Source organism: Camelina sativa, chromosome 10, assembly GCF_030686135.1.
Source record: "Camelina sativa cultivar CO46 ecotype springtype chromosome 10, ASM3068613v1".
NCBI lineage: Eukaryota > Viridiplantae > Streptophyta > Magnoliopsida > Brassicales > Brassicaceae > Camelina > Camelina sativa.
Genome location: NC_141889.1, coordinates 11,202,178 through 11,229,697, shown reverse-complemented (window position 1 = coordinate 11,229,697; position 27,520 = coordinate 11,202,178). Strand labels below are relative to the sequence as shown.

Here is a 27,520-nt window from a genome sequence, read left to right as displayed (position 1 = left end):
ATCGAAATGCAACACAGAAAATTTGAACTTTTACAAAGCTCACTTTGAAATTTGAAAGCGTTATTACACCCATCACGAAACTATTCGAATCAAAAGAGAAACAATCATATAATTTGACTAATAAAACACATTTAATCTTTAACTACTTATAAAAAAAAAACAATTTATCGAGTACAGAGAGATTCAATCTCAAAATGAACAAATGGGCACAGAATCAAATAGCAGCAACGGTCTTATCCCCAAGTACCAAATCTTCTTTCTCTCGCCATACGGCATGAACTTCGTCTGTGCGAAACCGCTGTGTAAAGGTAGAGTCTTGGATCGGCGTTTCAATACCGTTAACAAATGCAAGTAGACCCGTGTAAGCAATCATCGCTCCATTGTCAATACAGTAACGATCATCCGTTGCAAATAGCTTTCCATCACGTTCAGAACACATAGTCCTCATCATGTCCTGCAAACGCTCGTTACACCCGACACCTCCAACTATCAAAACATCTTTCTTGTCACAATGCGCCATTGCTCTTTCGGTGATCTCAACCAACATCGCAAACACAGTCTCCTGCAACGTTCAACAGTCATAAATATTACTCTTAAAAAAAAAGTCTAAAACTTTGCATTCATGTGGCAAAGATTTAACATTTAAGAACAAGTGATAGCCTTACTTGAAGGGAATAGCACAAGTCTGCTGGTGTGCATTCGTTATTTTTGAGCTTTTCCTCTGCAGTAGTTTCAATATAACTCAAGATTCCGCTGAACGATACATCCATACCTTTAACAGCATACGGAAGATCAATAAAGTTTTCTCCTTTCTTCGCAAGCTAGTGAAAACACATGAAAAATGGAGTTAACATTGTTCTTTAATCTTTATAGAACAGAGATAACTTTATAGAACTGAAATCTACCTGTTCGATGTTATAACCAGGGCTTGGATCATTAGAAAGCTTCAAGACTCTAGCAAACCGATCCAAACAATTACCAACGGCAATATCAATGGTCTCACCAAAAATCCGGTACCTACCTTCACTATAAGCAATCACCTGAGTGTTCCCACCACTCACATACAGAACAACAGGATCAACAGCACCAGTAACTACTCTCCCCATCTCAATATGAGCCACACAATGATTCACAGCAACAATAGGCTTTTTCCAAAGCTGTGACAAGACCCTAACAACAATTGCTGAGACCTGCAACGGCGCTCCCATCCCAGGACCTTTCGTATAACAAATACAATCAATTTCTTCAGGAGTTACTTGAGAAGTCTCAAGAGCTAATTTGACTAAAGGAAGAACATGGTCAAGATGATGATGTGCAGTCTCTCTAGGAAGGAAACCATGACCAGGCGGTGTTATGTAAGTATGCCGTGGATTCGCTAAGATTGTACCGTCTAATGTCACAATTCCAACACCAATCTTGTTAGCTGAACCCTCAAAACCAATAGCTATCATCTTTTTCTTCATATCTACACAAAGAACAACAAATTTAGGACTAGATGAAGTAAAAAAACTGAAACTTTACTCGGAACAATCATTAGTTACAGCGTAAACGTTGACGATGATGAACAAGATTACTCATTTCATAGACTGGTATTGGTATTGAGAGAGACCCAACAATAGATTCGTATAAACCTTAAGTTTCGTCTGAAACCCATCTGATGGAAGTTATAATGTACAAAAAATCAGCTTGTACTCACCCCTGTTTCCATACATAATAGCGGAAGTCGGATTCAATTTAGTGTCTTTGTCTTCTTGTTCTTGATGAGCACCAGTAGGTATCTTAGCACCAAGACTGAAATCATGAAAATTCCAAAACTCATCAAAAAAGCACAAAAATTTCCAGAACAACAAATTAGCCTCACGCAGATCAAAGGTAAACACTTTTTCATCAAATCCTAGAAATTAGAACCAAAGACAGGAACTTTCATCAACAAGAGGGTAAAGGGTTAATCAAATCCCACAACAGATTAAAGCGAGAGATCAGAGCATATACTCTTTCTACAAACAGGGACGCTGAAAGACCAATCCTTTACTGAATCTACTAAATTCTAAACCAATACAAATACAGATGAAAACTAAAGGCATAAGAAAAAAACGATTAGATCGAAGCAAACGAGGAAAAGAGTAGATTGTAAAAGGAGAGGGAAGGAGTAGAGAGAAGGGAAGGGTCAGACTTGCATTGGTCGATGAAGACCTTGAGCTCGCTAAGCTTCGTTGCATCCATCTTTGTTTCTGAGAAACTTTACTTCCGATCGGCGAGAGAGAGATACAAAGAGTGTTTGTTTAGGTCTTTGAGTGTTAAAAAGTCTCGTCTGTTTCTTTATAAGTCTCCCGTTGCTTTCGATTTCGAGAGAGAGGTTTGGGGAAAAAAAAGGAAGTGAGAATAAAAAGGGCTTCTTCTTCTAGTATCTTCTTCTCCTTCTTTTGTTTACGGATAAGCATCGCCGGATTTGGACCGGCTATTGCTTTTATTGTTCTCGGAGAGATAAAACGGAACCGAAACGAAACGAATCGTTTCCTCTAAGATGAGAGAGCTCTAAACCCTAGAAACTCTTTTAATCCTAAACCTAGAAACAAATTCAATTCGAGGCACAACACTACGAACCATGAACTGTAGATTGAATTGAATCAAAACTAACCTGAAGCTGCGAGATGGGCGGAATCAGAAGTCGCTCACAAAGCTCAAAGCCAAACGAAATCAGACAGAGAGAGCTAAAGAAGAAGAAGACGGCGGTGGAGACGCCGGGCCGGGACCAGAAACGACGAGGTTTCAGTTTCCTTAGGACGTATGTGATACGACATCGTTTTAGTGTGAGGTTAAAAAACATATGAGCCGAGCCCTAATTTTGGGTTTTGATAAAACGGACGACGTTTGGGTTTTTAACCTAAGATATTTGTTTAGAATTGTTTAGGGTCTTGGTTTATGTCTTGATTTGGAATTGCATATATTTTATGTTTTTGGTATCAACTTGCATACACTTACGAGGGCATGAAATCAAAAAACCCTATGGAAACTTGAGTTATTGACTCATTTTACTAGTCCTGGGCAATCAGCAGAACCCATCTAAGATTTCATTCCTATTTTTTAACAATGAACATTTGATTGATTAAAAAGATCTTAACATATATTTTCTGAATATAATCTAGTGGAAGTAAATAGGAAACACTATATGAAGATTAACCAAACAACATAGATATTAATTAAACAAATATTACATAGATTTATGAAGAAATGGTGATAAATAAAGGAAAATGATAAAAGATTATTATGGGATATGGAGTTCAAAGAAAGAAAAAAACATTTAAGACATTTGACTGAAATTATTGTTGGTTTTGGTTTTTAGATAACAGAAATATTAGTATTATTATTACTCATGCATATTTCTTAGGTAAAGTTACATATGGTCCCGCAGATGATGCATATATCATCAACTCTATGACTATCACCCATCTTTCGATCTTCTCTCCTCGCGAGTTGTATGGTTAGCCTCTTTATTTTCTCAATATAAGAATTCAAAGAAGTTGATGTAGTAAGAAAATCATCTGGAATTGGAACATAAAAAAAGTTTGGCACTTGATCAGGTCCCACATTGGTTGTAAGCTCATTCTTTGCAAATTTTATATCTTGTTCAACATCATCGAGAATACTCTCATAATGTTGTACCATCCCATGAATTCCAGAAATGGGATCACGTCTACGAGCCTCAGCCGCATAACATTGGCAGCAATCTTACGTTGTTTTTCAGATACAAGACTGTTGAGGATATTTCCATCCAATGAACATCTTTAAATCTTGTATCGTTCGATGGAAAATGTGCTTTGTATATGCAATTTGGGTCACAAATTTGTTTTAAGACCCTACAGATAGCACAACGGTTGGAATTCATTTCTTTTTGTTTGGTTTTCTCCCTTATCCCCTAAATAAGAAAATTAAATGAAAAAAATCATCAATACAATATATATGTACACTTGATATATATTAAAATGATGAAAAAAAGATTTTGGTTCTTGAAATATTTACACAAATGAAAATCTAATCTCCCATATTAAAACTGCAAAAATATTTAATCATCACTTGTTAGTTGTAATGAGCAAATATCTACAGAAAAATTATATATAAAATCTACCTAACTTGAGAGATCAAATGTTTCCCAAAAATTCACATAAACATATTAGTATCACATGAATTATATAACAAATTAGTAGATAAACCGGAATTACGTAATACCTCAATTGAAAATGTTAAAAGATCTTATATCCCTAAAAAAACTGAAAGTATTGTAAATTTGAAGGATGCCTATAATGATAAATTAGTCATAGTTTTATAGCCTTAAAACTTGACTGGTTAAATCACAATTTAAGGTAAAATAGTAATATCCAATAAATATCGTACGTTTGACTTATTTATATTTGTTTGACAGTTACTATCTACCACTATTGTTATATTTGACTGTATACTTCTATTTTGCCAAGATAATATCATATTTTCCATGCATTATAATTGTTAGTCAAATTTTCATGCATTAGTTATATTTATTTATATCCTCTAAAAATGTATTGTAGTTTTTTTTGTATGTAGTATCAACATAAGATGTTATATTATTAGTTTGTCTATCACACACAAATTTGACCATTTATCCTTTTCAGTGACATTCTAAAAACAAGAAATATGAACACAATTTTAGTTTATCAATCGATCGATAATTGTTTTTATAATATTATTTGCGTCTACACACGAATTAGTTTTTACTAAATAGTATTGAAATAATATATATTTATATTTTGTTGATTTATCTATTACTCAAAAGTAAAATTAAGAATATATTGTTTTTAGCAATTATACTAACATTTAAAGAAACAAATTTATCCAAAATTACTCGGAAAAATACAAGTTACATTAATGTTATAAAGTACTAAATGATTAATGAGTTCCAGCTTTTCATATATTCATCATGATAAGAGACCTGTGTAAAATATTATAAAAGCAATTTTGAGAGTGGATACTGGATAGCTTCTTATGCAAATAAAAGAAAGAAACAAATATGGCCAACATATATTAGTTATAAGAACTAAGTTAATTAATATTAATAAAATATAGAAATATAGGCTTTAATATAGAGTGATAACACTTATAAAAGAAACCTCTATATCAATCACAGCCTGAAATATATTTGTTAAAATGAATTCCCGCACGAGATTCAGTTCCTAGTATATGTTAATGTAGATATATATATATTAAGAAACTTCTTGATCAATTCAAATTAAATAAAGAGAAAAATAAACAAGAGTACTACTTGATCAAATCACAAAATACATCAAATGTGTTTTTACTTTTCATGTGTCAATGCCATGAGAGACTCCCTTCTACTAGCGAAGACTTACATGGCAAACAATGATTAGCACACATATCTTTTCTGGCTGGAATCTTATTCTAAAAGGATGAAATAATTAAAAGTGTAATTTTATGTTGAATAAATACGTTACTCCTACTTTTTAGTTTTTGCAAGACACATTCAGAGGTTATTTACAATGATTTTATATTAACTTAATATCAAGTTATATTACTTGCTACTTTTAAGAACAGAGAATCTAATTACAATTACTGCTTCACTTAAGATAACAGGAGTATTATTTATTTATGGTTTAATTTTGGTATTCAAAAATCTTAATTTATATTGTAATTAAATTGGAGAATACTTGGAAATTTGGAAGATACATCATTACATCTCACAATTAGGTAGCTGGTTCAACTTTGTGTTCACTGTTCAATTTGTAGTTTTGATTACAAACTGCTGTTTTTGGTTTCCAGGTTGAAATTTTATTGATAAAATTTATGAAAGAATAAAGGAAAAAAACCCGAAAAATATGCTATTTTTTTTTGGAAGTTTAATACCTGTAGTTATTAAAGTGGAAGATTAATATCTGGTTTAATTTTCATTGCCTTTAAAAACCATCGTTTAATTTATAAACGAAGATCCATACGTACGACTTAACGCCTATTAAATCTAATGACGGAATCGCTAACCATGGTTAAAAAATAATCCCACGTGCTTAATTAGAGGCAACTAAAGGACACTGTTGCCCTCCTTCTTCTTCCCCAAATCGATTTCAAGTCTAAGAACCCTAGAAGCTAAAAAATTCGATTGTCAAATTTGGTTTGAGAGAATGGTGAGCCAAGGTTCAGGGTCTGATGCGAATTCGAGCTAGAGCTGGGGTCCTCTTTGCAGCACGTGTGGTAGAGTTATGACTGTTTCGAAGTCATGGACCAATGACAATCCAAGTAGAAGATTCTATAAATGTGTTGTTCATGGATTCTTTAAGTGTGGGCAGATGAACACTCACCATATGGGTGGCAGAAGGTGAGCTTACTAGAGGCTAGAGATGAGATCAATCAGCTCAAAGAATCTCTTAGGGCAATGAATGAACGAAGGGTGAGTGGTTCCAACACCGATTTGCTGAAGACAAAGGATGAAGAGAAGAAGAAGCTCGAAAATTCAGTAATGGCAGCTATTGAGAGGGAAAACATGCTTCAACAGTTCATCTTGCTGGCTTGGGTCGGTTTCATTGTTGTAATTGGGATGATTCTTGCAATGGGGAAGTAGGTTATGTTGGGGAGGTTTTATTGTTTTTGTTTTCAGTTGTTTACCGATGTATGTTTGTTACTCTCATCTTATCAATGAAATCCAAAATATTAAAATCCAATAAACTTGTAATGTCATTCATCTGTAGCCGTTAGTCAGAAAATAGTAGGATCCTACCACCAAAAAAAAACAGGATCCTACGAAAACAAAGACAACATCCAACCAGAAATCATCCTACAAGAGTTTAAAACATAGATAGATTAATCTGACTTTTTCTGAGGTCGCCAAACATCAAACACCTTATCAGACCAAGGAAACATAAAAAAGATCGACGGTTTTGGAGCATCGTCGTCCTTGCCACGACCTTTGCCTTGCGCCTTGCCACAACCATTTCCACGTCCTGGAGGACGACCACATGCACGTTCTGTACCACTTTTTTAGTTGCTGGGAGCACTTGAATGCTGCGGAATTTCTTGGTTTTGTGCAAATTGACTTTGTGCAACAGGTGTTGTCGGTTGGCTTTGAGCAGCCTTCCACCTCTTTGGTGCATTGTGGATGCTCCAAGGGTCATCATTATCCTATAGCAACAATGATATCACATTGTTATAATAAATCAAACTATCATCATACACATTTAATTCAGATTACTTACCAGACTTTTTCGTGGTCTGCCCCTTTTGCGTGGAGGAGGTAATTGGACTGTTTGTTGTTTGCAGGTTCCCTTATTGTAACCAATTTGCTTACAGTTGCTACAAGTCACAGTTTTACCTTCTCTTGTAAGCTTATTTGGATTAGTTGATGATTCACCTGGCTCCTTTATCCTATTAAACTTCTTTGGGCATCCTCGTTTTTTCCCCTTATCAAGCACTTCAATTGGTCCTTTGCCCGTTCTCTGCCACAACCTTTCACCATTTATAGGTTCTATGTTCTCCTTATATGTATCTTGCCAGACATTTGTTTGTAAATGTCCATCAACATAGCCACACATAAAACATTACATTAGTCGAGAATCAATACTTTTCACAATCTTCGTTAAGCATAAAAAAGAATTTCGAAGTTACTTACTCTTCCGAGTCATTATTGTGTTCTGTGATGACATAGATGGCATGTGGAGTAGGTATGCCTGTGAGCTTCCACTGGTTGCAAGCTTAGCTGACTTGCGGTTGGCTTCAAGTATCTCCATAATTTTAGGAGGAAACAGCGTATTACATTTCTGTGTCTTACTGGACAGCTTAGCTATGCGCTTCATGGATATTTTCCTGACTTCCTCAAGCATATTGATATCCGGCAACTTCCTGGCGTCCTTGATTGTTTGGTTGAAACTCTCAGAGAGATTGTTACACATATCCTCACAGCTAGAATGGTATCTGAAAAAGCCCTGCACCATGTACCCGGTTCTATTTTCATCAAATCCTCAGCTGCAGGTGGATCATATACTTTCAAAGCTTCCATATTATAAGTGAAATCTTCTACTGTCGCACTGTATGCGATGGCCATGAAAAAACTCTCATGTGTGTAGTCACCATAAACATTCTTCCAATTGGCATATATGTGTCGAGCACAATGCCTATGCTCTGCATTTGGAAGCAAATCCGCAAATGCATTGACTAACCCCTTCTGCTTGTCTGACATAACAGTCAATCCATCGCCAACTCCCAAATCCAAATAATTCTTCAGCTTATCAACAAACCAAGACCATGACTCATTGTCTTCAACTCTGACTATTGCCCAAGCAATTGGATAAATTCTATTGTCTGCATCCCTTTCAACAGTTGTTAGAATCTCACATTTCAATTCCCATTTCAGAAATGCTCCATCAAGTCCTATAATTGGACGACAACAATTCTTCCATGTTCTTCTTAGCGCCACAAAACAGACGTAGAACTTGTCAGATTGTTGCTTACCACTAGCCTGCGGAATGTTAACAATATATGTGTGAGTACCCTCGTTAGACCTCTTCAGCTCTCTCCCGTAGTCCCACAACTTTGCAAACTGTTGTCTCTGTGTTTGTATCACCAAATCAAACGCTATCCTCCTTGCTTTCTGGCAAATCCACTTAGAGACTGAGATCGTGTACCTCATCATAATCTCATCCTTAATGTCAGTCCAACTCAAAGACGGCCTTCTTCTTGCTTCTTCTCTTAATAACCAGCCAATTACACCTTGTTTCAATATCCTTGCTTTCCCACTCACAGCATGATTATGGATATCAACATATGTCTTCACTGACCATCTCCCTACACGCTTATCCACATAACAAAAGATCTTCCAAGGACATGTCTCATGCATGCATATCGCCCGCCAACTGTGTCTGACCCCATTTACAAAGCTTCACATCATAATTCATCTTCAATACATACATTAAAAGCTGATCCTTGAACTCCACTCCATTACGAAACATCTGCTTTATCCACAAGTAAGGCGACTTATCCTTTGAGTAACTAGCTCTTGATACTTCTCTTTCATAGTGGTCAAAAGCATCCCACTCTTCATCTGTGTCCATAGCAGGCTCCGGACGCTCAACATCCATGCATTGTCTCTCAAATTTTTCCCCCTCCTCTTTACGCATTGCATCTTCTGCAGCCTGACGAGCAGCTTCTTCCTCAGCTTGGAAACGAGCAGCTTCTACATCAGCCTCTCCCTGACCCCCAACATCAGATTCTCTATTAATTTCTTCGTAAAAAGCACTAAATAGAGGATCATGCTCACCCCAACAACTTCTTCCATTGGATCATCTCCTTGATCATGTCCTTGCTTCTCATCAACATCAGCGGTTTTATCTCCATTAATCTCTTCATCAGACATCCCAGGCACTTCAACATCACACTGCTCACCAGGTTGAGACAGAGGAAATAGAGAGGGTTGAGACACAACTTGTTGTATGAATATGTCGACTTTACCACCACTCTCAGCTTCAACACACAACGTCCTAATCCCACTATCTTTGTCTGTTTCGATAACTCTTGCAGAAGACATGTCTTTGTTTGGAAGCTTGTACCATACTTGTTCCACTACCCCCGATACTCCATTCTCTGCGCAGAATTCGTCGAAAATTGACCAAGGCATCAAGTCTGGATCAATCGACATCGCTTTATACTCTTCTCCTCCAACATAGAGAAAAGATCCATCATTGAACGTGACATTTCCTCTGAAATGAATATTGAGTTTAATTTGATCGAATCCACTGGAAAAAGAAAAAAAAAATTCATTAGGCATCGAATATCTAATTGAACCCTTAGTCAACACCCAATTAAACCCTAATTCAACACCTAATCAAATATACCCCCAATCAAACCTTAGATCAATACCCAATTGAATATATCCCCAAATTGACTCGAACCCTAACTCAACACCCAAATCGAATATATCCCCAATCGAACTCGAACCCACTCAAACCTTTAATAAAGACCCAATTGAACTTGAAACCCAACTCGAACCCTAACTCGCGACCCCATGAACCCTCTATCATGACCCAATCGAACCCTAAACATTGAAATTGCAACGAAAAATTACATACCTCATCTCTCTGTAGTTAGTACGTCGAACCCTCCACAAAATCAACCAAAATCGCAACTAATCAGACGCTCTCTGTGAAGAAAAAATCGCTTTTAGGGTTCTACACTTGAAATCGATTTGGGGGAAAACTAAAAGGGCAACAATGTCCTTTAGTTACATCTAATGAACCATGTGGGTTAATCTTCTAACCATGGTAACGATTTCGTCATTAGATTTAACAGGCGTTAAGTCGTATGTATGGATCTTCGTTTATAAATTAAACGATTGTTTTTAAAGCAAAGAAAATTAAACCAGGTATTAATCTTCCAATTTAATAACTACATGTACTAAACTTTCAAAAAAAAAATAGATGGCATATTATTCGGATTTTTTCCCAAATAAATAATAGAGAGTACGCTCGTTACACCCGACACCTCCAACTATCAAAACATCTTTCTTGTCAGAATGCGCCATTGCTCTTTCCGTGATCTCAACCAACATCGCAAACACAGTTTCCTACAACGTTCAAATTACTCTTAAAAGTCCAAAACTTTGCATTCATGTGGCAAATATACAACATTAAGAACAAGTGATAGCCATACTTGAAGGAGATAGCACAAATCTGCTGGAGTGCACTCGTTATTTTTAAGCTTATCCTCTGGAGTAGTTTCAATATAACTCAAGATTCCACTGAAAGATACATCCATACCTTTAACAGCATAAGGAAGATCAATAAAGTTTTCTCCTTTCTTCGCAAGCTAGTGAAAACACATGAAAAATGGAGTTAACATTGTTCTTTAATCTTTATAGAACAGAGATAACTTTATAGAACTGAAATCTACCTGTTCGATGTTATAACCAGGGCTTGGATCATTAGTAAGCTTCAAGACTCTAGCAAACCGATCCAAACAATTACCAACAACAATATCAATGGTCTCACCAAAAATCCGGTACCTACCTTCACTATAAGCAATTACCTGAGTGTTCCCACCACTCACATACAAAACAACATGATCAACAACACCGGTAACTACTCTCCCCATCTCAATGTGAGCCACACAATGATTCACAGTAACAATAGGCTTTTTCCAAAGCTGTGACAAGACCCTAACAACAATAGCTGAGACCTGCGACGGCCCTCCCATCCCAAGACCTTTCGTATAACAAATACAATCAATTTCTTCAGGAGTTACTTGAGAAGTCTCAAGAGCTTATTTCACTAGAGGAAGAACATGGTCAAGATGATGATGTGCAGTCTCTCTAGGAAGGAAACCATGCCCATGCGGGGTTATGTAATTATGCCGTGGATTTGCTAAGATTGTATCGTCTAATGTCACAATTCCAACTCCAATCTTGTTAGCTTAACCCTCAAAACCAATAGCTATCATCTTTTTCTTCATATCTACATAAAGAACAACAAATTTAGGACTAGATGAAGTAAAAAAAACTCAAACTTTACTTAGAACCAACATTAATTACAGAGTAAACGTTGACGATGATGAACAAGATTACTCATTTCATAGACTGGTATTGGTGTTGAGAGAGACCCAACAATAGATTTGTATAACCTTAAGTTTTGTTTCCTCTCAGATGAGAGAGACCTAAACCCTAGATAATTTTTAATCCTAAACCTAGAAAATTTTATAATCCTAAACCCAGAAATTAATTCCACTCGAGGCACAACACAACGACCCATGTAGGAGTGAATTGAATCAAAATTAACCTGAAGCTGCGAGATGGGCGGAATCAGAAGTAGCTCACAAAGCTTAAAGCCAAACGAAATCAGACAGAGAGAGCTAAAGAAGAAGAAGAAGGATGGAAAAAAAGAATAAGAAGAAGACGGCGATGTACACGCCGGACCGGGACAGGAAACGTCGTTTCAGTTTCTCTCAGGACGCTATGTTATACGACATCATTTCGTGTGAGGTAAAAAAAAAATATGAGCCTAGCCCATTTAACTCCTATTTCTGGGTTATGGTAAAACGGACGACGTTTGGGTTTTTCACCTAAGATATTTGTTTGGGTATGTGTAAAGCAAACCCCCCCCCCTCGCCAATTGCCCTCCTCATCCCGCAGTACACCACAAGCAGCGGCTAAATTCGAGTTCCCATAAGACGCACCATCCATATTAAGTTTGATCCATCCATTGCTAGATGGTGTCCACCTAATCAGATGCTTCTCTGTAGCCACCCCAGTGGCTCGGACCCGACAATTCACCTGAGAAGTGGCCACCTCCTTAGCCAAATCTTTGATGAACCGCACCCAGTCCCTACACTTACCATTCGAATCAAAGATATTGTCACACCGCCATTTCACCTCCACTATACCGCCATTGCAAACCATGTTGCCCACTATACCGCCATTTTCACCTCCACTATAACTGTCATAGAAGGGCCCATCACACACTACAGTATCCAACTAATCCACTTCTTCGGCAGCAGAGCAGCCCTAAGAGTGTCCTCCAAAAATTTCCAATGGATGTGATCATAGGATTTCTCAAGGTCTAACTTTAATAACATTCATCCTTTTCGTCCTTTTTTACATGGAGTGAACAACTTCTTGGACTATAAGGATATTATCTGTGCTCAACCTCCCCGGTATAAAACTAGACTGCGCTGGCCCATTCAACAAAGACATTACTTGTTTAAGATCGTTGTATCCTCTCTTGCTTGAGAACCTTGGCTATCAACACTACTAGCACATTATTCATTTCACTGGGCAGAATTTTTGATTCAAAGATTCCCAGCACAAACTTGATCACTGAACTTCCCACAATATCCCATCAGTGTTGGTAAAAATCAGGATTAAAACCATTAGGTCCTAGAGATTTATCTGCCCCATGCTTTGGAGCGCTCTCTCCACTTCTAAAGCTGTTAACGGTTTATTCAACACAACTAAATCTGCACAAGAAAGCCTGGCAAACCCAACCATTGGAAGCTGTTCTACCTCTTGATACACATCATCCATGGAATATAATACGCTACAGCCAACTGCTCAAGATCCACCTCATTTGTCAGCCATTTCCCATCATCATTCTTAAGGCTTTCAATTCTATTTCTCTTGTGTCTAATAACAGTAGAAGTATGAAAGTATTGAGTATTTCTATCCCCCAACACAATCCATTTCTCCTGAGCTTTCAGAAACCAGACCAATTCTTCTTTCTCAAGAACTACCTCTACCACTTTGTCAAGAGCTTCCTCCTGCAACAATAGAACATCATCCTGTCTCACCTCTGGTTCACCTTAACATCTGAGAGTAATCACTCCTTGCATTGTTGAATTTCACCAAAAATCTCCATATTCCACTTCTTTAGTTTCCCCTGCAACACATGTAAAGCCTCTGGTGTACTAATATCAACTCTCCATGATTGTGATAACAGCTCTGAAACTCCCATGTGTCAACCATGCCGCTTTAAAACGAAAATGTCTCCTTTTTGGATCTCCTCTTCCCTCGGGGCACAGCTGAACATATAAAGGGGCATGGTCCAATGATAAAAATAGCAAATGTGACACATTAGCCTTTTGCCATTTTAATCGAGCATGAGCAAAATATAAGACTCTATCCAATTTAGCAACAAAAGTTTGTTCCTCATAACCTCTCCTGCAGGTAAATCTATTGCCCTTAAACCCCATATCAATCAATGAGAGTTCACTACACCACTCCCCAAAAGCCAGATAATCAGAAGACAGTCGCCCATTAGTCTCTGTTCTCTCATCCAACCTTAGAATGGTATTAAAATCACCCCGAATAATCAGTGGACCAACCAGACCCTGAACCACTATGGCTAGCTGCCCCCATAAACCACTTCGTCGACACGCAGATGGAACAACATAAGCAACAATCAAATTCATCACCTCATTTCTAGATGTAAACGTGGCATAAATAAACTGGTTTGAATGATCCACAATCACCACCGACCCCTTAGAGGACCTCCAAAGCAGCCAAAGACCCCCCCATTCTGACTATTGGCATAAACAGGTTACAAAAACCTATCCCACGACAAATATGATCCGCATTCTTTCCACCAACATGCGTCCCAAAAACATCTAAGATATTTGTACTCAATTTCTTCAACATGTACCTGATTGTTCTGCGGAAGTTGGGTTTATTTGTCTTACGGAAATTCCAAAACAATGCATTCACCATTACTACCCAATTTAAGCTCCAAACCACTGGGGGGAAAATATGCATTAGCCATATCCGCCACTTCCTCCGGCGGTTTGCTCTGCAAAACAAGTTTCTGCTGCTCACTCTCTATAGTCTGATTCATAGTCGACGAAATCATCCTCCACCTGGCCATCCCGGCAACGCCACTTACGAAAGCTCCCCCAGTCGACCGCCACTTAAGTTCTCCACTCGGTGGTGTTTCCCCAATGTAGATAACTCAGTCGCATCTCGAGATGGACCAAACACCATATCAAGTGTGGGTCGATTTGCTTGATTGTGTCTTAACTTAGGCCCATTGGCTACTTTAGATCCAGTAGTCCCAATGGGCTTATTACCCATGGCGCGTTTATTTTTTGACCCCTCCATATGGCCCAACAGTTCGTTTCTCAAAGGCACACCAATCCCTTTTGCAACAATCTTCCCAATCTTTGACGGATTCACAACATCTGTTGTAAACTAGAGGATTTAGGGAGCGAAATCTCTTAGTCTTATTGATTAATGTCGAGGTTACAAGTATATATATAGGAGTACAAAGGCTAAAGCCCATAAAGTAATCGAGTACATAAGATAGGCCATGGGCCGTAAAGCAATGGCCATGGGCCGTAAAGCAATGGCCATGGGCCATAAAGTAATGGGCGATGGGCCGTACATGCGCGGACCGGTATATGGGCCGTAAGGCCATGTCCTAACGTACTGTGAGCGGGCCGGTCTATAGAGTCCACTAAGTGTTTTACAACACTCCCCCTTGGACGAGATGACCGTGCCATGTTGGATGGAATCGCTGCAATGTGCTTAGGGGATGCTGCCTCATTAAAACCTTACCAGGAAAACCCAATGGGACAAAACCTTGGTGAAGGAAAAAGAGTACAGCACACATTGCTCCTCCTGATCCAAACATCACTCCAAGTCCTGAAGTCTCCGCATTCCAATCTTGTGCGTGAGCTTCCTGAACGTCGATGTCGGCAATGCTTTGGTGAAGAGATCGGCTGAGTTATCGCAGGACTGTACTTGCACCACTTGAACTTCTCCGGCCTTTTGTAGTTCATGTGTGAAGAAGAACTTCGGCAGTATGTGCTTCGTCCGATCTCCCTTGATGTATCCTTCCTTGAGCTGTGCAATGCAAGCCGTATTGTGCTCGTAGATGACGGTTGCTTCCTTGCTGTCTTCTAAGCCGCTATCCGTCCGAATATGCCGAGTCATAGACCGCAACCAAACACACTCACGGCTGGCTTCATGGATGGCTAGGATCTCCGCGTGATTTGACGATGTGGCCACAAGATTCTGCTTTATCGAACGCCAAGAGATCGCCGTACCACCATGCGTAAACACATAACCTGTTTGTGACTTACCGTTGTGTGGATTTGATAGATAACCTGCATCAGCAAAACCAACTAGACCTTCATGGTTAAGGTTAGTATAAAATAAACCAAAATCAACCGTCCCTCGCAGGTACCGTAGGAAGTGTTTAATACCATTCCAGTGCGTATAGTTGGACAAGAACTATATCTTGCTAGGAGGTTCACGGCAAAGCATATGTCCGGCCTAGTGTGGCTAGCCAGGAACATTAACGCTCCAATAGCACTGAGGTAAGGCACTTCAGGTCCAAGAATTTCTTCATTGGCCTTCTTAGGAGCAAATGGATCTTTATCCAAGTCTAAGCTTCTAACAACCATTGGGCTAGTCAATGGGTGAGCTTGCTCCATATTAAATCCCTTGAGTACTTTTTCTGTATATGCCTTTTGATGCACAAGGATCCCATCATTTCTGTACTCAAGCTGCAATCCCAAACAGAATTTTGTTTTGCCTAGGTCTTTCATCTCAAATTCTTTCTTGAGGTATTCTACAGTTTGGGCGATTTCCCCAGAGGTACCGAGGATGTTTAAATCATCCACGTAGACTGCTATTATCACAAATCCTTTGTTTGCAAACTTCTTTATGAATATACATGGACTGATTGGGTCGTTCTTATAGCCTTTCTTAGCTAAATAATCACTTAGTCGGTTATACCACATTCGACCACTTTGTTTCAGTCCATAAAGCGATTTGTCTAGCCTTATGCAGTATTGGTCTCGAGTACCACTTTTACCTTTATATTCTATACCCTCTGGTAATCTCATATAAATCTCATTATCCAGTGGACCATATAAATAGGCGGTTACAACATCCATTAACCGTAAATCCAAATTTTCTCTTATGGCCAGACTTATTAGATATCTAAAAGTCGTTGCATCCATCACAAGGGAGTATGTCTCCTCATAATCTATGCCGGGTCTTTGAGAGAATCCTTGTGTTACAAGCCGTGCTTTGTATCTCACTATCTCATTTTTCTCATTTCTCTTTCTTACAAAGACCCACTTGTGTCCAACTGGTTTAATGGTAGGTGTCGTCCTTAAGATCGGACCAAACACACTTCTCTTCTTTTAAAGAGTTTAACTCCACATCAATGGCTTCTTTCCATTTAAGCCAATCTTTACTTTGAGTGCACTCTAATATGGATGTGGGTTCTAGATCCTCATTTATCTCAAGTGCTACCTTGTATATAAATATTTCATCAATGTCGACATTTTTCCGGTTCCATTTTATTCCAGACATTATGTAATTGATTGATACCTCATTGTTATCAATTCCTTCAGGTTCTTGAAGTTCAGCGTCCTGAACTTCACCTGGTACATTAATTATTTCCGCGGCCATGTCTGGTTTTTCTATAATTCCCTGAACCTCGGTCTGTTTTGCACCTTTAGACTTTCGAGGATTTTTATCTTTGGAACCTAACGGTCTACCTCGTTTCAAACGTGGTTTAGACTCTGTAGCAACTTGTTTATTGTGTTCCTTCTGAACATCAATACGTACTGGTGCATTGCAAGCTGGTATGTACGATTTTGTTACTCTCTTTGGATCAGCAAAGGAATCTGGCAATTGATTAGCTAGCTGTTGTAAATGTATAATCTTTTGAACCTCTGCATCACATGCTAGAGTTCGAGGATCTTGCCAATTTAAGGATGTTTGATTCCATTTTAATTCTTTGACCAGCTTGCTGGTCTCACCACCTATCATAGGGAATTCGGACTCAACGAATTGACAGTCCGCGTATCTGGCCTTAAATAGATCTCCTGTCAATGGCTCAAGATACTTTATTATGGTGGGAGACTCATATCCCACATATATTCCCATCCTCCTTTGAGGTCCCATCTTAGTTCTCTGTGTTGGAGCAACGGGTGTATAAACGGCACAACCGAATGTTTTGAGATGGGATAAGTCTGGCTTTTGACCCGATAATAGTTGGGATGGTGAATATATGTGTTCACTAGATGGCCTGATGCGTATGAGTTCTGCTGCATGTAAGACCGCGTGTCCCCAAGCCGACACAGGAAGCTTCGATCTCATTAACAATGGTCGAGCTATTAATTGTATACTTTTAATGAAGGATTCAGCTAATCCGTTTTGTGTATGGACATGTGCCACAGGATGTTCCACACTCACCCCCATGGACATACAATAATCATTAAACGCTTGGGATGTAAATTCACCAGCATTATCTAGACGTATAGTCTTAAGTGGAAAGTCTGGAAAGTGTGCTCTTAATCTTATGATTTGAGCCAACAGCCTAGCAAATGCTAGGTTCCTTGTGGATAACAAGCAAACGTGAGACCATCTGGTTGATGCATCGATCATAACCATGAAATATCTAAACGACCACGTCTGCGGCCTCCTCGGCCGGCCTGTCCGCCACGGCCGCCACGGCCACTACATCCTCTGCCACCACGGCCTTGGCCGTAGTGTCTTTCTCTGTGGACATAGTTGGTCTTATGGGGCAGTTTTGGCTCCTTAGACTCCATTGTAGTTTTCTTTCCCAAGTCAACCTTATTTGCTTCCGGTAATGGGGCTGTACCGGGAGGTCTCATAGCACTGTTCATCAGCAACAACTCATCATTCTGCTCAGCTAGAAGTAAACATTCAATGAGTGCCCCATAATCGGCAAAGCCTTGATGCCGATACTGTTGCTGAAGAACTCTATTGTTAGGGCTGAAAGTAGACAAAGTCTTTTCTATCAGCTCCCTTTCAGTCACCTCTTTTTCACATAACCTAAGGAGTGAGACAATCCTAAAAAGCTCAGAGTTATACTCCTCCACGGATTTATAATCCTGGATCCTTAGGTTCTTCCAATCAAACTCGGCCTTTGGAAGGAGCACCGTCTTTTGGTGCCCGTAACGGCGTTTAAGCTGTGTCCAAAGGGCGAGTGGATTGTCTATGAAGAGGTACTGGCTCTTGAGACTCTCCGCAATGTGATGGTGCATATGTTGGATACACTTGTTCTTTTTCTTGTCAGTGCTCTCAACTTCCTCATCAATGCAACCAGCAAGGCCGTTTGACCTTAGATGGATTTCGGTGTCTTTCACCCATTCCAAGTAGTTCTTTCCAGAAGCTTGCAAGGTGGGATAGTCTAGGCTTTTGAGGTTTGCCATCTGCATATAATATAGACAACCGATAGTTAGCATGCGATATTTGAGATCGAATCATGCAACAAACATTTATTCAGGTCATGCGGTATTTAAGACCGAAACATGCCTTGGGCCATGCGGTATTTGAGACCGAAACATGCCCTTGGGCCATGCGGTATTTGAGACCGAAACATGCCCTTGGGCCATGCGGTATTTGAGACCGAAACATGCTCTTGCCTATTATAGATTTCGTATGGTTTAAATTCATGAATGCAAAGACAACAAATCAAATATGTATGCATGCAACAATTTCCTTATTTCTAGATAGGATTTCCTTTTTCTTAAATTTCCTTTTAGTCTAGGATTTAGTAAATATTGTTTTTAGGGTGTTTTAGATAATTACTATAACTGATTAGGAACTTATCCTAACCATAGTTTTAATTTCCGATTTCATGTTTTAAAGTTTATAGGAACTTAACAAAAGTCTTTAGTTCAATCGGAATTTTCAACCCTTAACTCAAGTTTATCAAATTCGGTTTTTGAGTTTTAACAATCCTAGAACATGATTCATGCAGCTGAAATTTACATGAACAATTATGCTTGAATAGATCCTATCTTTATACATGATCCGGTTTCAATATGATGCATGAATGGTCCGGTTTTTAATATCCTAGAACATGTTTAAACAACAGAATATTTCTAGGTTCTTATGCATCACAACAAGCAGCAAACAACCAAATTTACTTCATAATATAATTGGTTTTAATTCTCAAGGAATCTAACAACCTAAACACCAACCGATTTTTAAGTTTTAGGTTTTAGAGATCTTAAACTTTGTTGGTTGTGTACTTGTTTGTTTTAGGGTTCTGCATGTTTAAGTCCAAATTCAGATCATAGGGTTTTAAGAGGGTTCGGCCATATTTTACCTTTCACCGAATTGGATCTGACTGGATATGGACCGGGAGCTAACAGACCTCGGTTTTAACTCTCTCTCTCGCTCTCGGACCACGAACAGGACCACGTACTAGATCACGAACAGAACCGCGAACTGGATCACGAACAGAACCACGTACTGGATCACGAACAGAACCGCAAACTGGATCACGAACAGATTCTGCGGACAGAACAACGAACAGGTTCCGCAGATCAGAACAACAAACAGCTTCCGCGGACAGAACAACGAACTGCTTCCGCGGATCACGAACAGCTTCCGCGGACAGAACAACGAACTGCTTCCGTGGATCACGAACAGCCTCCCACGAACCGCTTGGTACTTCTCTCGTCCGGAATCACGAACCACGAATAGATGAACTCACCCCCGAATACGGATCACGAATCTCGATCAAGCTGTCGATAGAAGCTTGATCACGAGCTTAAGATATGCTCGTGAACAAGGAGATCTTCGAACAGAAAGGTGTTTGATCTCGGATGGGAGCAAGAACGAAGATGGTTTAGGGTTTGTGAAAGAGAGAAGAAGATCGGCGGCTGCCTTAGGGTTTTAGGGTTTGGGAAGCGGCGGCTGCTTTTAGGGTTTAGGGTTAGAGGCTATCGTGCTGATAACGTGTTGTAAACTAGAGGATTTAGGGAGCGAAATCTCTTAGTCTTATTGATTACTGTCGAGGTTACAAGTATATATATAGGAGTACAAAGGCTAAAGCCCATAAAGTAATCGAGTACATAAGATAGGCCATGGGCCGTAAAGCAATAGCCATGGGCCGTAAAGTAATGGGCGATGGGCCGTACATGCACGGACCGGTATATGGGCCGTAAGGCCATGTCCTAACGGACTGTGAGCGGGCCGGTCTATAGAGTCCACTAAGTGTTTTACAACAACATCAACATTTTCCTTATTCCCATCACAAGGAGCAGTATCTTCCCGTATGGTAACAGTTTTCGACTCCTCTAACTGACCATATCTGTTAGACACCACAATATTCTTTGATATCTCAATCAGGTCCCTTTCCAAATTGGCCCTTGATCCCCCAGCCTTGAAATTAACTCTGCTATCTGGTTGCTCTGGTCGTCTCCTCGGTCATCCCATGATTGTGAAACCATCTCCCGGCTGTTGACTCTCCCTCACCACCGCAACTGTAGTAGCATGATCCACTTCTTTAACCGGCTCTCGCACCACCTTGGGAAAATTATGTGCTAAATACCCATACAACCCACAAGATGAACATATGTTAGATAAACCTTCATAATCAACAAAGTACCAATCCCCATTACTCAACACTGTCCCTTTCAATGGTTTCGCAAGGTTAATTTCCATGCACACCCGCGTGACGCGTGCTCTTTCAAAACTGCAGGGTATTTGAATCCACACGGATTTGCTTCCACAAACCCTTTGTTATCCCCATTAGAATCAACTGGTGGTAAAAGTTGATCGGAATATTTGATATTCATACCCACACTAGGGTCGTAACAATCTCATCCCTCAGTGGATCAAATTCCAGAGACCAATCCTTCACTATTAAGTGGTTCCCAAATGCTCGCCAAGGACCCCTGGTTAGCGCCATCAAATACTCCGGCTCAATCTCAAAACGTACCATCACAGTCATAACGCCTTTAGGTTTCCAGATCTCATGAAGTTTCCTAGTCATCGAGGTGATGGTAACATTTATACCTAACACTTTGACGAGTATACACTGCTTCCATAAGCAATTCATAGCATCCAACACCTCCCGGTCAATAATGATCTTTGGCTCCCCCTCCTCTACATTCAGAAATATCAAGTGTACTCTCTCCGTAACAAAAACATCATCCACCACCATCTATGGGATCGGTCTACCCCCTACACTGCCACCAATTACCTTACGCACCCATATTATACTTATAAAATTTAAAGTATATTGAAAAGCTGAACATATTTGTCCTTGTCAGAAAAATTTATATGGAGATTATTTTTATAGATTATGTTATTATTAAATATGTTGATTTACTTATATTGTAATGAATGATGATATATTACCCGCAAAATAAGCGATAAATAACTTCTTCGAACAATGATTTCATTATTTCTATGATGCAATTTGTGTCGCAACAGTCAAATTTATAACATATGGATTTGGATGCGCATTATAGATTTTTTTTTCTGCAACGCAAGAGATCACGGTGGACAGCTTTGTCTACAATATTTTGGAATCTCCAATAAGTTTTGTATCAATAATGTTTAAGAAATTGTGCTCTTCGGAAATTCGCAAAACCTTTTGTAGAATTTTGTATATTGTTGATTCAATGGTTAAATGACTTCCTATCTTTATATGGAGTTTAAAGTCTCAGCAGAGTAGTTTGTAAGAAAGTTTAGCTAGTTATTGTTAGAACATTACCAAAATATATAATACAAGTGAGAAAGACTAAACACTACCAAAATGAACCTAAATAATTTCTTAAGCCATTAATCAAATAAAACCAAATGAGAAAAGTTGAAGTGATGTTAATTAATATATATATCTAAGAACATGCATTTGTTAATTTCTTAGTTTTAGTTGTTATATTATAATAACTTATCATTTAAAATCACAAGATTACCTAGAAGAAAATGAAACATTGTTCTCCAAATTAAATTATTTATAATTGTAACATACATATATATACAAATGTATTCATCCTTATCCATTTAAGATCTCATTCTTATTTTTTAACAACTATTATTTCATGTGTTTTAGCAACAAATCTAGTATTTGATTGATTTAAAAGATCTTAACATGTATTTTCTGAATATTATCCAGTGGAAGTAAATAGGAAACACCGAAGATTAACCAAACAACATATATATTTATTAAACAAATTACATAGATTTATGAAGAAATGGTGACAAATAAAGGAAAAGGATACAAGATTATTATGGGATATGGAGTTGAAAGAAAGAAAAACAAAATTAAAAGACATTTGACTGAAATTATTGTTGGTTTTGGTTTTTAGGTAACAGAAATATATGTTGAGTATTATTACTCATGCTTCTTAGGTAAAGTTGCAGATGGTCCCGCAGATGTTGATGCATCATTAACACTGTGACCATCACCCATCTTTCGATCTTCTCTCTTCAAGAGTTGCATAGGTTGATTTTTTTCAACTGTGGTTAGCCTCTTTATTTTCTCAATAAAAAAATTCAAAGAAGTTGATGTAGTGAGAAAATCATCTTCAATTGGAATATAAACAAATTTTGGCACTTGATCCGGTCCCACATTTCTTTTAAGCTCATTCTCTGCAAATTTGAGATCTTGTTCAACATCATTAAGAATACTCTGATAGTGTTGTACCATCCCATGAATTCCAGAAACAGGATCACGTCTACGAGCCTCAGCCGCATAGCACAAAGAGTTGGCAGCAATCTTACGTTGTTCTTCAGATCCAAGATTGTTGAGGATATTTGCAACGTTTTTGGCTCCAAAGATTTGATGAACATCTTCAATTCTTGTATCGTTCGATGGAAAATGTGCTTTGTATATGCAATTTGGGTCACAAATTTGTTTTAAGACCCTACAGATAGCGCAACGTTTGGAATTCATTTCTTTTTGTTTGGTTTACTCCCTTATCCCCTAAATAAGAAAATTAAATGGAAAAAAAATCATCAATACTATATATGTAGATTTGATATATATATATTAAAAATGATGAAATAAAAATATTGGTTCTTGAAATATTTACACAAATGAAAATCTAATCTCCCATATTAACACTACAAAAATATTCAATCATCACTTGTTAGTTGTAGTGAGCAAATATATACATAAAAATTCTACACAAAATCTACCTAACTTGAGAGATCAAATGTTTTCCCAAAATTCCTATAAACATATAAATATCACGTGAATTATATAACAAATTAGTAGATAAACCGAGATTACGTAATACCTCGATTGAAACTGTTAAAAGATCTTATATCACTAAAAGCCTGAAAGTATTGTAAATTTGAAGGATGCCTATAATGTAAATTAGTCATAGTTTTATAACCTGAAGATGACTAGTTAAATCACTAATTTAAGGTAATATAGTAATATCCAATAAATAAGTCAAATATCGAACATTTGACTTATTTATATTGCAATTACTATCTACCATTATTTTTATATTTGACTACATACTTCTATTTTTGGCAAGATAATATCATATTTTCCATGCATTATAATTGTTGGTCAAATTTTCATGCATTAATTATATTTAATTATATCCCCTTAAAATGTATCAACATAAGATCTTATATTATTAGTTTGTCTATCGCACACAAATTTGATCATTTATCCTCTTGAGTCACTTTCTAAAAACAATAAAAATGAACGCAGTTTAGTTAATCAAATGATCGATAAATGTTTTCTATAATACTATTTCCGTCTACACATGGATTAGTGTTTTAGTAGATAGTATTGAAATAATAAATAGTTATTTTTTTTATTTATCTATTACTCAAATGTTAAATTACTAATATGAATATATTGTTTTTAGCAATTATACTAACATTTAAAGAAACTAATTTATCCAAAATTATTCGGAAAAATATAAGTTACATTAATGTAAGTTTTAACATTAAACAAAACTTTATCGTATGCCTAATTTACTCTAAATGGTAGTATTAAAAAAACATTGAGAAAGTGTTAACTTATTTTTTCTATACTCAATCTGTTTTTTTAGTTGTCGTTTTATGTGTACAATGCAACTTTATAGAATGACAAGTAACATAAAACGGAATGAGTATATTATAATGAGTAATGAATAATTGTCTCATTTTCATAAAGTCATATCAACAAATTAAATGAATTTAACTATTTTGTATAGTTACATTCTTTGAGTACAAGCTCGTGTAAATATCTTTTATGATATAAGAGACTTTATCATATATTAATATATATATATATATACAGTAATTTTTGTTTTATTTTGGGAAAAACTTTAAAATGAAAGTTTAAATTGCTTGAATCATACAAAAAAAATATCAATAGTTTTTTATATCTTAAAGTATAACCGATTTAGATCTATCATTGGTAAGTTGGATAACTCTAATACGTCATGTAGTATCAACATGACGTATTAGAGTTATCCAAGTTAACAATGATGGATCTAAGTTTAACTTACTTTCAAGAGTTTGAAATGGAGACGGTTGCTTCAGAATGAGGTAAAAGAGTTTAGTAAGTTTAAGTTTAGTAACTAGTATTAGTTACTACACCATTAATGTTGGAGCATGAAAAATATGGACCTGCAGATCAATTGGTGATAACTTGTCCTATAGGAAGGTTGTTAAAGGGTGGGGACCAGGGTTTGAGGAACGCCTGACGCACCAATAACCTACTGGTGGATTGGGATATCCACAGTGATGGGTTAGGATCGATGCCTTGCAAGGCCAGGTTGGGGTCCGTTGGGGCGGCTAGCAGTGAGGCTAGTGGGCTAGCAGTGAGGCTAGTGGGCTAGCAGTGAGGCTAGTGGGGTCCACATGACTGGTTGTTACATAAAAATATGTGACAACCCGTCCGTGGACTCCACTAGCCTCACTGCTAGCTTGCCCCCATAGGCTGGCCCTGCAGGGCATCGATACTAACCCATAACTGTGGATACCCAAATCCACCAGTAGGTTACTAGTGCATCAGGCGTTCCTCAAACCCTGGTCCCTCACCCTTTGACAACCTTCCCACAGACAAGTTGTCACCAATTGATAGGATCTATGCCCTGCAGGGCCAACCTATGGGGGCAAACTAGAATTGAGGCTAGTGGGGTCCACAGACGGGTTGTCTCAAGTGTGAGTTTAGTTAAGGGTAGATATTTATCCTTAAGATTTCATGTTATAAAACGGAGCAGTGAATTAAGAGGGTTGTGCTTGATTTACGCGTTTGCGAATATGTTGTATTTTCTTTCTTGTTCTAGTGGAATCAAAATCTGGACGTGGTCCTGGGGAGTAGGAAAAACCGAACCTCGTTAACAAAGCTCTTGTGTTATTTACTTTCTGCACTTTATTTTTTGCACCTCATCCGCATTTACAAGTGGTATCAGAGCGGGTTCTTGATAGAGATTAAGTCTAGTTTCGGGTAGATCAAGGGTGAGGGTAGTTCAGGAAGTAAGGCAGAGCTTTTAATCTGTTGTGATGAATTCATACAGAGAAGGCACGTCTATGTCAAGACCACCGTTGCTTGATTTAACAAATTACGGGTGTTGGAAGGTTTGTATGCAAGCGTTTATTAGTAACTTTGATGACGATTGCTGGAATTCGATTGAGCTTGGTTGGGAGCCTCCTAAAGTTGTGGATGAGAAAGGGGTTGAGAGTCTTAAGCCTAGGGATAAGTGGACTGCTGCAGAGAAAAAAACAATCAAGTTGTAATTCGACAGCCAAGACATCGATTTACAATGCTATTGATTCAAGCCACTTCAAGTTAATTTCTCAATATGTATCAGCTCAGAAAGCATGGAAGTCATTGGAGAATATGTTTGAGGGTACTTCAAGTGTTAAGAGAACAAAGCTGGATATGTTGGCATCACAATCTGAGAATCTAAGGATGAAAGAAAAAGAAACTGTGGCTGAGTTCAGTGCTAAGTTATGTGATATATCTAATGAGGCTTTTTCTCTTGGAAAGCAGTACAAAGACAAAAAGCTTGTGAAGAAACTGAAGCGATCTGTGCCTGCGAAATTTGAGTCAAAAAATTTTGCAGTTGAAGAAGCTCATAATTTAGATGAGATGGCTTTTGATGAGTTTGTTGGGATTCTAAAGGCTTTTGAATTAAGGAAAGCATATGAAGCTGAAGGACTAAAGAAGAAAGATGATCAAGTTAAGGAAGCAATAAAGAAGGAAGTTGACACTGGAGTAGCCCTTAAGGTATCATCTTGTGAAGATTCAATGGCTATGTTATCAAGACAATTTGCTAAAATTCTGAAATGTAAGGGCGAAGAGAAGAAAAGTAGAATGAGTGAAGAGATGAAGACTTCATCAAAGAATGTTCAGTGTTTTGAATGCAAAGGATATGGACATGTACGTTCTGAATATGCCAATCTACACAAACACAAGAAGAAGGCTTTGAATGTTGTTACTAGTGATTCTGAAACTGATTCAGATGAAGAAGAAGATTTAAAGAATTTTGTGGCGTTTACAACTTTTGAAGATAGTTCTGAATCAGCGTCTGCATCTGCTTCTGAACCTGCAGCAAAACCTGCAACTGCATCTCAACATGAATCTGATATGTGATAGTGATGGAGATGGTATGCGTTATGAAGAACTTGGTAAAAGTTATGAGAAGTTGTATGCACATTGGCTTAAGGTAGTTGATGATAATTCAGTTTTGATTAAGGAGAAGCTCAAGTTATAGGCTAAGATCGTTGAAGCAGAGAAACATGCAACAGAGAAGGAAGAAGCAGCATTACAAGCTAAATTGCAGCTTGAAGAAACTCAAAAGAATTTGAGGATGCTTAATAATGGTACAGAGAAGTTGGATCACATTCTGACTATTGGCAATACTGATAAGTGTAGCCTTGGATATGAAGGAAAAGTTTCAAAACAGGTATGGTGTGTGTTTCAAGTGGAAAAATCACGTCTGCATCAAGAACTGTGCCAGAGACTGCTTCAAAGATTGCTTCAAAGAGTGCTTCAAAGAGTGCTTCAGGGATTGTACTTTTGAAAGAGCATGGTAAAGGAATTTATGAATTGCAAAATGCACCTAGACAAGTGTTTCGACCTGTTTGCCATCATTTGAAAACGCAAGAGCTATGTGACCACACAAAGAAATAAACAATTCTCTCTTTTTATTAGAAAATAAGTTCTTACAAGGTTTTTCCTTAACTCTATTTTCTAATCCTATTCTCTTTAGCCTGCTTTGAATCTTCAAACTATTCTTTCTTTAAGTTTAAGATTCAAATGCTAAAATC

At 37.9% G+C, this 27,520-nt stretch overlaps 2 protein-coding genes and 5 pseudogenes across 7 annotated transcripts; 1 reads left to right on the top strand and 6 right to left on the bottom strand.

Moving 5' to 3' along the window:
- Nucleotides 1–21: 21 nt before the first annotated feature.
- Nucleotides 22–3,217, bottom strand: LOC104718622 (uncharacterized). Of its 3 annotated transcripts, none has more exons than XM_010436397.3 (5): nucleotides 2,639–3,217; nucleotides 1,697–1,791; nucleotides 906–1,465; nucleotides 666–821; nucleotides 22–562 (listed from the first exon to the last, which is right to left on the bottom strand). In XM_010436397.3, the coding sequence occupies exons 2-5, from the start codon at nucleotides 1,710–1,712 to the stop codon at nucleotides 215–217; spliced, it is 1,080 nt and encodes a 359-aa protein (XP_010434699.1). In that variant the 5' UTR covers nucleotides 1,713–1,791; nucleotides 2,639–3,217; the 3' UTR covers nucleotides 22–214. The 3 variants fall into 3 exon arrangements, with proteins under 3 accessions (XP_010434699.1, XP_087325207.1, XP_087325206.1); XM_087469081.1 differs by having other exon boundaries at nucleotides 2,178–2,854; XM_087469080.1 differs by having other exon boundaries at nucleotides 2,174–2,703.
- Nucleotides 3,218–3,371: 154 nt separating this feature from the next.
- LOC147935996 (LOB domain-containing protein 32 pseudogene) lies at nucleotides 3,372–4,278 on the bottom strand (annotated as a pseudogene). Its single transcript, XR_015568236.1, has 2 exons — nucleotides 4,228–4,278; nucleotides 3,372–3,916 (listed from the first exon to the last, which is right to left on the bottom strand). The product of XR_015568236.1 is annotated as an LOB domain-containing protein 32 pseudogene (transcript).
- Nucleotides 4,279–6,164: 1,886 nt separating this feature from the next.
- LOC147935995 (uncharacterized) lies at nucleotides 6,165–6,601 on the top strand (annotated as a pseudogene).
- A 239-nt stretch (nucleotides 6,602–6,840) lies between these two features.
- Nucleotides 6,841–10,049, bottom strand: LOC147935994 (uncharacterized; annotated as a pseudogene).
- Nucleotides 10,050–10,453: 404 nt separating this feature from the next.
- On the bottom strand, nucleotides 10,454–11,346 carry LOC147935993 (uncharacterized; annotated as a pseudogene). Its single transcript, XR_015568235.1, has 3 exons — nucleotides 10,918–11,346; nucleotides 10,651–10,833; nucleotides 10,454–10,591 (listed from the first exon to the last, which is right to left on the bottom strand). The product of XR_015568235.1 is annotated as an uncharacterized LOC147935993 (transcript).
- A 9,367-nt stretch (nucleotides 11,347–20,713) lies between these two features.
- On the bottom strand, nucleotides 20,714–21,452 carry LOC147935992 (uncharacterized). The gene is made up of 2 exons (XM_087468550.1): nucleotides 21,091–21,452; nucleotides 20,714–20,981 (listed from the first exon to the last, which is right to left on the bottom strand). The coding sequence occupies exons 1-2, from the start codon at nucleotides 21,450–21,452 to the stop codon at nucleotides 20,714–20,716; spliced, it is 630 nt and encodes a 209-aa protein (XP_087324676.1).
- Nucleotides 21,453–22,438: 986 nt separating this feature from the next.
- On the bottom strand, nucleotides 22,439–23,588 carry LOC104720288 (LOB domain-containing protein 32 pseudogene; annotated as a pseudogene). Its single transcript, XR_015567765.1, has 2 exons — nucleotides 23,536–23,588; nucleotides 22,439–23,219 (listed from the first exon to the last, which is right to left on the bottom strand). The product of XR_015567765.1 is annotated as an LOB domain-containing protein 32 pseudogene (transcript).
- Nucleotides 23,589–27,520: the final 3,932 nt, after the last annotated feature.